This window comes from Meles meles, chromosome 18, assembly GCF_922984935.1.
Source record: "Meles meles chromosome 18, mMelMel3.1 paternal haplotype, whole genome shotgun sequence".
Taxonomy (NCBI): Eukaryota; Metazoa; Chordata; class Mammalia; order Carnivora; family Mustelidae; genus Meles; species Meles meles.
The window spans coordinates 41,741,329-41,753,609 of record NC_060083.1 but is presented as its reverse complement, the minus strand read 5'-3'; the positions used below and the strand labels follow the sequence as shown (position 1 = coordinate 41,753,609).

The window sequence follows — 12,281 nt, the reverse complement described above, 5'->3', positions numbered from 1 at the left end:
AAGCCCCAAGTCTCATGCCGATTCCCCTGCTCCGGCTTTTGCAAGGGGAGGAGGGTTGGGGAGGAAGAAGCAGGTGTCTGAGTATGTTTGTCTCCTTTTCATGTGCCTTCTGCCTGAAATTGTGTTTTCCCGGAACTGGCAGGCGGGGGCATTTCTAGGTGACTTAGAAATGTTGAGAGATGAAGAAAGAGAGATTCTTGTCTTTTGGTAACCACAAACCCTCAACTGATGATCATTCAGCACGGTGGTGGTTGTCAATATGTGAGGATTTCAACAACCATAAAGTCAGCTGGGATTCGGTCTAGAGAGACTGGGGTACTGGGGTTCCCACCACCTCAGGGATTTGGGAACTGAGGCACTGGGGACCCCTCCTGTTGGGGACCACTGGACCAGTAAGTAGCAGCTTCTTCTTCTTCTTCTTCTTCTTAAGATTTTATTTGTTTATTAGAGAGAGAGAGAGGAGGCACAAGCATGGAGAGGGCAGAGGGAGAAGCAGACTCCCTACTGAGCAGGGAGTCCAATGCGGGGCTCCATCCCACAACCCTGAGCTCATGAGCTGAGCTGAAGGCAGCTGCTGAACCAACTGAACGACCCAGGTGCCCCTGACCCATAACTTCTGTCCAGCTTCTGAACTGAGGTCAGAGAGGCCTCAGTCCATTGTGTGGCTGAAGGTTTTCCCAACAAATCACAGAAGCTGATCTGGGACCTCCATGGCCCGGAAGCAATGGGTGTTCCAGGTGGTACCTTAGAGAAAAATCTTGTCTTAGCGCCAATAATCACATCCTCAAGAAAATGTGCCTTCCTACATACTGTCTCTCAGAGTTTTGTTCTGGTTTTATTTTTTGATGTTTATTTTTGGTGTTTATATCTCTTTCGCACTAGACGGTAAAGGCTCCAAAAGACCCAGACCAGGTCTGTTTTGTCTGCTTGGCCCATTTCCTAACTCCTGACTCACATTTGTCAAATAAATGAATGAATGCCCCCTAAGACCCAAGCTCTAGGCCTGGCGGCAGAGGCAGCTCTCGTCTGTTGACGGACTGTGCTCCAGCTAGCAGAATGTCACTTTCAATTCCGCAATTGGTGGTGGTAGTTGGGAGGGAGGGGCAGGATGCACTAAGGGGTTCCTTTCCCCCCCAGGAAACAGATGGTTAAAGTGCTTAACGTGTTGCTGCTTCCCCCAGCACCCTCTGCACCCCCATTCTGCTGCACCCAGCGTTCCTTCTTTCCTGGGGCTGAAATGGGCTCTGGTAGTCAATTCTCCTTCCCTCTAACTCCAGGCACCAAGGCGGTTGAGGTGAGAATTCCTTATTTAGCTGACTGTTTTTCCTCTGCGCTCTCCATAGACTTCTCAGCCTTCTTCATGCCCCGTCAACTTGTGCTCATACTTCTTTAATGCTTGAGACACCATCTCTCAGGCTCTAGCATAACTCATTCTACTTCACTCCAGTAGCAACACGGTCCTACTGTGTGCCAGGCACGGGACCAGCCTGGGAGTCGGGGAGGGGGGCGGAGAACAAAGGTGAGCAAGACCCGAACCCCACCCTCCTGGCCTCAGGGCTGATTGGTGGAAACAGGCCAGTCTCCAGTGCCAGGGTGGAGAGAAGCCCCATTTGTCTGGAGAAAAATGTCAGGTGAGGTGGCTGATCCAAATCCAGTGGGCACTAGGGACTCACTGAAGGTTTATGAGCTGTGGAGTGCCAGGCTCTGGGCTGGGCTTTATGTCAGTGAATAGGGCTGTGCTGAGTCAGGGGGAGGCAGAAGAAGGGAGAGGATCAGAGGTTTTCCCCTTAGTGGAGGGGAGCACTAATGCGCTGCGGGAGGACCATGGCAGTGTGGGGGCGGAGGGAGTTGATTCTCCTGTGTGATCACTGACCTCTCCTAACTGTTCCCTCAGCCTGAGGTGGGTTTGCCTTCCCACTTCTCTTTTTGTTTTCTGGTTTTTCCCAGTTTAAGCAAAGAAGGAAATTCACAACTAAAAGAGTCCCTTCGTCCTTCTCCCACCTCCAGCGCTGCTCTCTTTGGCTCGGGCTCTCTTCTGCTGGCTCTTGGCATCTGGTACCCCTCTGTAGGGTCTCTGACTGAAAGATCTCTCTTTTTGCTCTGTCCCTATCCTCAGATGTCCATCCCCCGGAACTGGCAGCTGTGCCTGAGCAGTCGGTTTGCTAGTGAATTGTAGAAGCGGTACGGATTTATTCCTAGAAGTTGCCTATCACCAAGGGACCTCCAAAAGGAAGGGAGACCTTGCCCTTTCTAAGGGAACTCACTTTGAGTGGGTCTGGAAGAGCCCTAATGAAATCTCTAGTGAAACCGCTGGAGATCCAGCTAGGGCTGGAATATTCTCCTGGCAGAGAGGATCAGTGACCCCTCTGCTCCACACAGCCGGCAAGTGCAGAATGGAGGGATTTGCTTCAGTCTAGTGCCCAAACATGACACTTGGAGAAGGGACAGCTGGGACCTGGTAGTGGGTCACTGTGCTGGGCCTCCTTGATGCAGTCAGGGAGCAGGTCACCCACAGAAACTCTAGAGTTTTCTCAGGGCAAAGGGGGGGTGATGTGGAGTCTGGACCCCATTTTCCTTGCTCTAGACAAGTAGCCTGTTCGCTGTCGTTGTGACATTCATAGTATCCGCGAGGGGCCAATGTCCCAGGGGATTCCCGGGTCCCGCAGGTGACTCGTCGGGCTTCCGTGACTTCATAGGCAAAACTCGCTCGGCCCTCCCCGGGGGCGGGGTTCTAAGCACCCTGGCTCGACCCGGCCCCCGAAGGTGCTGAGTCTTGCCCCTCCCTAGCCCGGGACGCGCCATGGGACAACTGATCGCCAAGTTGATGGGCGTCTTCGGGAACCAGGGTAAAGGGCGCACAGCGCATTCAAGCGACCGCTTTGATTCGGCTCCCACCCGGGGCTCCCTGAATCCGGGGTCGGGGCGGATGCGCTGGGGGACCTTGGGCTCCGAAGATCCTGCGTGGGCGCTCCTTGCAGGCTCCCCTTCATAGCCCCTTCCCGCCCCCTCCCCTCCTGCTCCTCGCGGGTGGCGCGCTTCGGTGCACACCGGGGCGCAGGGCTCCGCGAGCCTCCGTCCCCCTGACTAAAAGGGGGTTTTAAAAGGGTTTCCTGCGATCGTGGCTCTTTCTCCAGACCCCTTCTCTTGGCAAGCCCAGGGCGCACCGGACATTTCGGACAACCGCTTTTCTGGAAATGTGGAGCGAGGAAGGCTCAGCAATCATTTCCAATGTCCGGGAGTGCCGCGGTGTCCGGGGTCGGGGAGGAAACCTGGCCTGTTGGGTTTTGGTCGGGGAGGGGTGCAGGGGAGCAGAAATGGTACAGTGAGCAGAGGTCTCCCAGCTCGCTGGAAACACTCGTCTCCTTCTTGGGAACCCCGGTGGGGCACTCAGTACCTTTGGTTACTTAGTTTGGCCCTGACCGTGCCCTTCCCCCCGCCCATGCCTCCAGAGCACAAGGTTATCATCGTGGGACTGGACAACGCGGGAAAGACCACCATTCTCTACCAGTTGTAAGTGACTCTCGGGTGGAAAGAGGTGGGGGTTGGCTCTTTCCACCAGACTGACAGACATTTGGACCAATCATCCTTCCCAGGGTTCCCAGGTTTTCCAGTAGCCAGGAGGAGTGATCGTGGGGGAAGTTATGTGATCTTCCCGGCAGGGTGACCCTTCAGGTCTGTGGCCGCTCGCCGGCATTCGAATCTTGCCCGGTATGGGCGACCCTAATGGTCCTCACCGTCCCTCCCCTTACCCCCCCACCCCCACTTGCCCCTACCAGACTCGGTTGCAGGCCAGAGGCTGTCAGAAACTGACTTCCTGCCTCCCTGCTCTTCGCTCTCCCTAGCGGTGGGTCCCACCTTTTAACTCCTGCACCCCACCTTTGCCGCTTAACTTTCTCCCCTTCTTCAAACCCAAAGGGGAGGGCCAGTTTTGAGTCAGGGTGAGCTCCGTAGCTCCCCATCTAGAAGGGTCTGGCACGTGTGCTGAGTAATTATCCATCGGAGCTCTTCCCAATATCCGCCCCTTTGGAACCTCCAGAGTATTTACTTAGGAAAATTTTCCCCTGAAAAAGAAATATATGCAAATGTTTATCTTAAACCAGAAGAAAAGAGAGCATTGAACATTACAAGCACGCAGAGTGAAAAGTAAGTTTCCCAATCAGCCCAGACGCCCAGATCTTCCAGAGATGCCCCCTACATATAAAAATGTGTGTGTTCTCTCTGCATTTTAACAAGACTCCCAGGTGATCCAGCTGCACATTGCTGTTTGGGGACATGGCTCTAATATGACTCCCATCTCTGGGGTCCGCGCCAGGACAAGGCTCAGTCCCACTCCCACCTGCACTCCCCTGTGACCAGAGACTTAGCCAACCCGGGCCGAGTTGTTCTGAGTTAGATCTAGCCTGACTCGGGAGCCGAGGGCTGGAGGACCCAGAGCTGGGAGCAGAATGGGCTGAGCTCTTGGTGGTCTCTCCTCCCTCCCCAGCCTGATGAATGAGGTGGTCCACACATCTCCCACCATCGGTAGCAACGTGGAGGAGATCGTTCTGCGGAAGACTCACTTCCTCGTATGGGACATAGGGGGGCAAGAGGCTCTCCGCTCCACCTGGAGTGCATACTACTCCAACACCGAGGTGAGCTGCAAGCTGGGGCTGCAGGGGCCTGGAAGGCTGCTTGCTGTGTGACTTGAGCCTGTCACTTCCCCTCTCTGAGCCTTCCTTACCCGACTCTGTGAGGCGGAGATTGTAATAATGATTGCCCCAATGGCTGTGAAAATTAAAACAAAACAAAACCGCTAACACCTGTGTTTCAAATCCTTAATGCAGCAGTGTTTTGTTAAAATTTGTGAATACCCCTTGGCAGCTTTGCTTGCTGGCAGCTTTCTGTGTGATGCCCTCCGTGGCGTAGGCCCTTGGTCTCTGGGGGGCCTTCCTTTCTCACTCTGGCACCCGTGGATTTGGTGGTTTGCTTCCCGGAGTGAGACTGACTGCGAATTTCAGCACCGCCACTCACCAGCCGTGTGTCCTAGGGCAAGATCTGCCGTCTCCCTGAGTCCATCTCATTTGTAAATGGTACTAAGCCTGGTCCAGGGGCACAGGGCAGTGCTGGGAACCGAACGCTGTCCCCAACGCCCATGACATAGCATTGCCTCTGGCACGCGATCCGAGTCGTGCTGTGTTCCCCCACCGTCTGGATGGAAAAGGGAATGAAAACGGGACTTGAGGGCAGTGAGAGGTTGAGACCAGACCAGTTCTCTGTGGGGCTTACATCAGGGCGGTGCAGAGGCCTGGTCGGGAGCACAGTGGGCGGGAGACGCGTTCCTCCCAGGAAAAGCCCACGACTCACCGCTGCCCTCTGCTGGCCAGTTTGTTATCCTCGTGATTGACAGCACGGACCGGGACCGGCTGCTGACCACTAGGGAGGAGCTATATAAGATGCTGGCCCACGAGGTAAGGCTCCCGAGGTTGGGAGAGGGCCCCGGGGGGACTAGCTGTGGGACCTCAGCCTACTCACTTAGCCTCTCTGAGCTTCGTTCCTGAGTCCCCTGTATCTGAGAGCCACTACCCCAGCTGTCTGGACAGGGCTAATTTCTCCCAGATGAAGGGCCCTAATGCCCTCAGCACAACTGATCGCAGAAGCCAGAGCTACTGGTCCAGGTCGTGAGCCCCCTTCTCCCTCACCGTGGGACTTCCTCCCCTCACACAAGTCACTTCACTTCTCTCAGTTTTTCCAAATACAAAATGGGGAGGATCACCAAATTCCTGCCTCATCAGACTGTCGTAAGGATCACAGAACTGGGGGGCAGGCAATCTGCGAGCTGTCGGTGTCCGCGGGTGTGGTTGCCCTACGTTGGGTACCACGGGGCATGGGCTTCTTCTGCAGGGACAGCAGGGGGCTAGGGAGGACTTAGGGGGCAGGGGGAGGGGAAGCTAGGCCCTGGCAGGCGGACTGGGGCTGGGTTCCTCTGTCCACAGGCTCTGCGAGATGCTTCTGTCCTAATCTTTGCCAACAAGCAGGATATGAAGAACTCCATGACCACCGTGGAGATCTCTCAGTTCCTCACTCTGAACGCCATCAAAGACCACCCATGGCATATCCAGGGCTGCTGTGCCCTCACCGGGGAAGGGTTAGTGGCTCTCCACCTGGATATCCAGGGTCTGGCCCAGTCAATGAACAGCTGACCATCAGAACCTTCTCCTGTTTCTCCCCTGTCAGAATCTGGCTCACAGGCGAGCACCCTCCCACAGCTGAGATGTGGGCAAGCAGTGAGCGAGGCAGAGTGCCTGCTCTTGGGAAGCTTATTCTAGTGGGGAGAGGGGTGACCCTCCACCTAAGCACAAACATTTCGGGTACTGAGAAGTGCCATGCAGAGAATGAAATTGGATTAACAGCGATGGAGGGGGCAACAATTGGTCTGAGTTAGCTGTGGTGGTCAGGGACAACCTTTGGGCTGAGACCTGAAGGGAGAGGAGAAAGCCATAGGAAGATCTGGGGGCCAAGCCCTCCAGACACAAGTCATAGACCCTTTCTGACCTTCAGTTTTCTCATCTGCAAAGAGGAGGGTGATTATACTGACTCTCTCTTAGGGTTTCTGTAGAGAGCAAATGGTATCACTCATTCAACATTTATCGAGCACTGACTCTGGGCCAGGCACTTTTCTAGGCACCAGAGAAACAGCAGTGAACAAAACACAAAACCCCTGCCCTCATGGGGCTTACATTCTGGTGGGAGGGAGCTGACAATAAACAACAAAAATAAGAAAAAGCTACAGTAAGTTAAAAGTGGCAAGTGTTTGGAAAAGATCAAGTGGGAAAGGGAGATTGAAAGTATGTGGGCAAATGTTGCAAAGGATGTGAAGGAGCTAGGTCACGGTCACATAGAAAGGGCCTCTCGTCAGTCTTGGAAAGTTCTCTTTCCTCTTTCTCGAGTGGGATCGCAGCAGGCTGGGGACCCAGGTGTCTGGAGGCTGGAGGGAGGTCGGTCCAAGGAACCACACATTTCTGGTAGTTCCCTTGCTGTTCCCTCCTCCAATCCACATCAGTCCCCTCTGCTAGACTGTAGGCCCCAGAGGGCATGTCTGTGTTTTCACCAGTAACCCCGGCCCCTAGCCCAGGACCCAATGTGTAGTGGGTAATCAATCCGTTTATACTTTTTGATGGAGAGAAGGGATTTAACTAATCCATCGGCTCTGGGTTGGGGCTGGCGACTTGGAGGCCATCATCCTCATGGGATATACTGATCTGTGGGATATACTCTTCCATCTTCCCTGCAGGCTGCCCGCGGGGCTCCAGTGGATGCAGTCTCGGGCCACTGCCAACTGATGTCCTGACCTGAGGCCAACCAGAAACTCTGGGGGGTTTTGCTTGGACTGTGTGGGTGGAAAACGCAAGTGACGATTATTTTCTACGGTTCTCTGATGGGAGCTGGGTCAGCTATGGACAGTGAGATTGCCGAAGTCCACCTGACCAATCCTGCCATTGACGGGCTAAACTGCCCACCCCGACCCGCGGCAGACAGGACAGCAGAAGAGCTGCCCTTCACCCTGGGGAGGTGTCTTTGGAGGCACAGGCAAGTCCTTAGATGTGTTGAGGGATTGGGAAGTGGAGCCCCGTCCCCTCAGCCTGCAACCTCTTTGAGGGGAAAAAAATTGGGGATAGAGTAGGAGACCCGTGGAAATCCTCTTTATTTCCTAGAACCCCACCTCCTATCCCTCGATTCCCACCCCAGTTTTCTGGCTCCTTAGCCATCTTTGAGCAAAGGAGATTCCAGAAAGGCAAAGGGGGCAGGCGCAGAGAAAGGAGGACAGAGCCAAAAACTGGTGGGAAGGGAGAGGAAGAAGGACGGGACATCCCAGACGGGGACAGTCCCTTGCACTGTGGGGAGTTCCACTCCTCCCATGCCTTTCCTTTCCCTCTGAGATGCTGGCTTGGACCACAGCTTTTGAGAGTTAAGCCATCCCATCCTTTGCCCTCCAGTCCTTCCAGTGTGAATCCCACGCCTCCCAGATGTCTCCAGTTCCTACAGCGTGCCTATCTTGGCTGTCTTTTGTAACGATTTTTTCATTGTTTTAGAATTTTTATAGTGCTCGCTTCGGCAGCACATATACTAGAATTTTTATAAAAGAGTAATAAATGCTGTTGAAAACCGCTCACTTCTTATTTCTGCTATCTGTGCTTTAAACTGGCTTTTGTTTTTTGTACATGGCATCAGGTCTGCAGAAATCCTCCTGGGAAATGGAGGGGGTACTGTCTCAAGGGTCCACTATGCTAGGGGACTGGCTGGTTCTTTGGTCCTGGGCTCTCCCACCCCTCTGCCAGGTAACTGACTCCTGGCTTGCTGGGACTGGGAGCTTTCGGCTCTCCCTGGGTCTGGGGGTGGGCGTGGCTTGATGCTGACTCAGGGAGGAGGGGAGGAGGGGCCCTTGGGGATTGGAAAAGCCCACGAGTCCTCTGGAGGTAGAGCTGGAGACAGGATGGAAACCCAGGCTGTCCATCTGTACACAGGGAGCCCTGCTTTTACCCCGTAAGACCTGAGATGGTTCTGGAGTCCATGGGTTTCTCTCCTTCCCAATTCAGGTAGTGGACATCTTGGAGACAGTCTGGACTCAGTTATAGAAGGTCCAGGAATCCTTAATCCTGTGGTTTTCCTGGATGGTGGAAAAAGAATTCAGCAATTCTAGCTATCCCCATTCAGTCCACAACCTGTTCTTTTCATGAGGTCATTTTGACGCAACTCTCGTGTCGAAACAATTTAATATTTTCCTTATACTACAGAAACCTATTTCAAAAGGAAACCAGCGATATGGCGGGGGTATAGCTCAGTGGTAGAGCATTTGACTGCAGATCAAGAGGTCCCCGGTTCAAATCCGGGTGCCCCCTCTCCACGCCAGATTTTTCGTGTTTTCTTGTCCACTGGTCCATCTCTCAAAGAGCCCTGGCAGGGGAGAGGGGATGCGAGATGCGATGTCGGGACCTGCCACCCCATTTTGCAGGCAGGCGACGGTGGAGGCTTGGCCGGCATATCCGTGCGCTCAGCCCGCGCGTGCGTGTATGGGTGGGTTGCAGTGAGAGGGTGAGAAGCTGCTGGTTAACCCCAGGTGGACAGCCCAGACTGCGCACTCCCGAAGTGCTAGGGCGGAGGGCGGCGCACCCTCAGGGGGCCCTGGCCAGCGACCCCAACGGCTCTGCCCGGGGAGGGAGGCCCAGGACAAGGTCCTGGCTTGGCCTGGGGAAAGAAGAACCAGAGAACCCTGCCTGAGCGTGCAGGACGGAGAGAGGGGAGCCAAGATGCAATAAAGGGGCTCCGACAGGGCAGGAGAGGCGGACCTCGGTGCAGGGAATGTCCCCGAAACCAGGGATCTCGAAAAATCTCGAGGGATCTCCCCTTCCATTTCCAAACTCCATTTTGCTTACACCATTCAGTAGAAATCTTAAGCTCAGAGCTTCGGGAAACAAGTTCTGTATCCAGGCGAGAAATCTTTTGAGACTATATTATTTCCAACTTTTATAAACATTGGATACCACTTCTTTTCACGAGCTCATCACAGCGCCTGCGCAGTCATAGGACTAAGAGGTTACTGCGCCCAAGCGTCAGCAGAGGGGGTATAGCTCAGTGGTAGAGCATTTGACTGCAGATCAAGAGGTCCCCGGTTCAAATCCGGGTGCCCCCTGCGTAGTCGTTTTTACTGAGCCACAAAGCTCCATTTCTCTGTGTCATTTTCCCTTTTTCCATTTTATGTTGACATTGCCTTCGCCATCTCTTTTGACCAGACGACAATTGGTGCAAGAAAGACGCGAGACAGTGCAAGAAGCGAGAATTCTCAAGCGATGGATCTTAAAATGTGGTCCCCAGACTAGCACCACCACCTGGGAATGTGTTAGAAATGCAGATTCTCGGCTTCTTCCCGGAACTATTGAATTAGAAACCCGAGGGTGGCGCTCAGAAATTTGTATTTTTATTAAGCCCTCCAGGTGATTCTGATGGGCGCGCAAGTTCCAGAGGCTTACGTTTAAAAAAATTTACACGTCTCTTGCTTGGGATTATTTCCAAGTTGCTGTTTTTAGTCCGAGCCTTTAAAGAGACCGTGTAAGACAGACGGCGGCTCCCCACTTGACCGCTAGAGGGCAGCAAGAAGCCGCCGCTGGAAGCGGCGGCCTATTCCTGTTTGAGAGTCGGCAAAATCGGGATTTGAATTAGACAACAAGAAGAACTTACAGACAGGCCTTGCCTTGTCTATCTTAAAGGATTAGCGTTTAGGGCTGGAGGAGGTCGTCTGAGAGATTAGGGGGGCTTTGGTTCTTGTTTCCCTTCTCAGTTGCTGTCTTTGGCCTCAGTGTCAGGGAACCCCCCTCTTCGAGCCCACACTTCTGTTCCCGCGCGTATCCGTCCTCCTGGGGAATTCCTTCAAGAGCTCTCCGTGTCCATCGCCTACCTGTCCGCGACTGTCCAGTTCCTAGGTCCCAGCCCCGTGAGAAACCAGGTGTCCCTCATCCCTCATCCTCCCACCCTGGAGTGCTCCAGCTCCTCGCCATCTCACGAAGTAGGTCAGGGGAGGGAATCAGCACCTTCGTGTCCTGACCTGATTCCCCGCCGTCTATTAAATCTCCTAAATTGTGGGTATTTTTATTCTGTCCTGAAAGAAAATGAAAAAAAAAAAAATAAAAATAAAAGGTGATCTATTCCCCAGAGTCTGTCATAAGGTGGTGGCAGGTGGGGTGAGACGTCTTCGTGCTGGGGGGGGGGGGGTAGACTGGCTTTGAGGATTGATAGGGACCCTGAACAGGCCTGGGGTCCCCAAGAGAGAAAGGTGGCCTCGGTTACCTTCTGGGGTTAAGGGGAGGTCCCGGCTGCCCTCTACCACGGTGTCCACCAGGCTGATGGGAAAGACGGTGCTGGGAACTGGGGTGGGGGAGTGGTGATGGGGAAAAGGGAGAGGAGCCCCGGGGAGGGGAGTGGCATTCAGGTCTCTGTTGGCGAGAGAAGCTGGGGCGGGGGTGGTCTGTGCTGCAAGGGGAGATTCCTGGGGTGGGGATGGGCATCAGAAACCCACAGAACTCTGAGGAACAGCCCAGAAAGTCGGAAAGCCTGGTAGAGCTGGAGGAGGGGGTGCGTATGGCAGGAGTGCACCGCCCGAGGAAAGGGGCGCCTGTCCCTTCCTGCACACACCCCCCTCCACGGTCTTGTCTCAGCGGCTTTCCCCGGGGAAGGGGGGTGAAGAGGGGAAGAGAGGCAGCAGCTAAGGTGCGGGGTGGGGGCCGCTTCTCCCAGCCCAGGGTCCCCCGCCCTGTCCCCTACTCCGCCCCCAGCCACCACCCCCCCTCCAATTCCGCCGTGGGAGCGCTCCGGGAGGGCTGGGAGGACCCGGGAAGACTCTGGGAGCGCTCAGGAGGCGCCGCGCCCCCCCGCCCCGCCCCCTCCCCGTCCGCGCTCCGGGAGGCCGCCGCTCTGCTCGCTCGCCGCCGGCCCGCGCCCGCGCCTCTCCCGCCGCCCCGCCGGGCCCAGTGCTCCGCCGCCTCCTCGCCGCCCGCCCCTCGGCGCGCCAGCCCGGGGGACTGCGCTACCGGAGTCCGGCCCCTCCCTCGTCCGGGACCGCGGCCCGCAGCGGGCCGGGGGCGGGTCCTGGCACCCACCATGCGGGCAGAGCTCTGGCTCCTGGTGCTGGTGTTCAGGGAGGCTGCCCGGGCGCTGAGCCCCCTGCCCAGAGCAGGTAGGACTGGCGGGAGTCGGTCGGGGTGGGCGGGGGGGCGGGGAGGGAGCAGGCAGGCGGGCGTGGGCAAGGCCAAGTACCCACCGGCCCGCGTTGTCCGGTGGGTGGGGGGACTGTCCGCGGAGGGCCAGGAGCTCCGTGGGTTGTGGCAGGTGGACAGGGACCCACTTTCTTAAACACATCGGGTGTGCGAGTGAGGGTGGAGGCATCAGACACGATGCCCCTCGCCTCTCCTTCCCTCCTGGAAGGACACCAGAGGGACCCCAGTAGAGGGGGCTACATAAGGCAATGGGCTCTGGCCCCAAAGAGGACGGTAGGGGAGTCATAGGGACCCCTCGTCACACTGAGGGAGGCTGAATTCTGATGAGACGGAGAGTCTGGGGTGCCTCCTGCCCAAGCTTTGCCACCTCCTCTTCCCGCCCCCTAGGTCCCAGCCAGCCCCAAGCTGACCCAGGTTAAATCTGAATCCATTTCACATTTGGGGGCTGGGTGGGAGCAGCCAGAGGGATGGTGGAGACCCAGCATCTCTCCTAGAGGAAGCTCTGTAGCAGCCTGTCCTACCGCCTTCCTCTCCCTG

At 55.8% G+C, this 12,281-nt stretch overlaps 2 protein-coding genes and 2 non-coding genes across 14 annotated transcripts in view; all 4 read left to right on the top strand.

The window, feature by feature from the left end:
- Positions 1-989: 989 nt before the first annotated feature.
- ARL5C (ADP ribosylation factor like GTPase 5C) lies at positions 990-8,145 on the top strand. Of its 11 annotated transcripts, XM_045983851.1 has the most exons (7): positions 990-1,294; positions 1,448-1,631; positions 3,450-3,510; positions 3,594-3,672; positions 4,484-4,631; positions 5,271-5,447; positions 5,973-6,334. In XM_045983851.1, the coding sequence occupies exons 5-7, from the start codon at positions 4,488-4,490 to the stop codon at positions 6,177-6,179; spliced, it is 528 nt and encodes a 175-aa protein (XP_045839807.1). In that variant the 5' UTR covers positions 990-1,294; positions 1,448-1,631; positions 3,450-3,510; positions 3,594-3,672; positions 4,484-4,487; the 3' UTR covers positions 6,180-6,334. The 11 variants fall into 11 exon arrangements, with proteins under 11 accessions (XP_045839807.1, XP_045839801.1, XP_045839806.1 ...); XM_045983845.1 differs by lacking the exon at positions 3,594-3,672; XM_045983847.1 differs by lacking the exons at positions 990-1,294; positions 1,448-1,631; positions 3,594-3,672 and adding exons at positions 2,551-2,846; positions 7,271-8,145 and having other exon boundaries at positions 6,015-6,124.
- Positions 8,146-8,804: 659 nt separating this feature from the next.
- On the top strand, positions 8,805-8,876 carry TRNAC-GCA. Its single transcript has one exon. It is a non-coding gene; the product is annotated as a tRNA-Cys (tRNA).
- A 719-nt stretch (positions 8,877-9,595) lies between these two features.
- TRNAC-GCA lies at positions 9,596-9,667 on the top strand. The gene has a single exon. It is a non-coding gene; the product is annotated as a tRNA-Cys (tRNA).
- A 1,810-nt stretch (positions 9,668-11,477) lies between these two features.
- The window catches only part of PLXDC1 (plexin domain containing 1), a 56,533-nt gene continuing 55,729 nt past the window's right edge, over positions 11,478-12,281 (top strand). Inside the window, exon 1 of the mRNA XM_045985900.1 lies at positions 11,478-11,704. Within this exon, the coding sequence (XP_045841856.1) occupies positions 11,629-11,704 (76 nt within the window). The 5' untranslated portion in view covers positions 11,478-11,628. The remainder of the gene's footprint in view (positions 11,705-12,281) is intronic.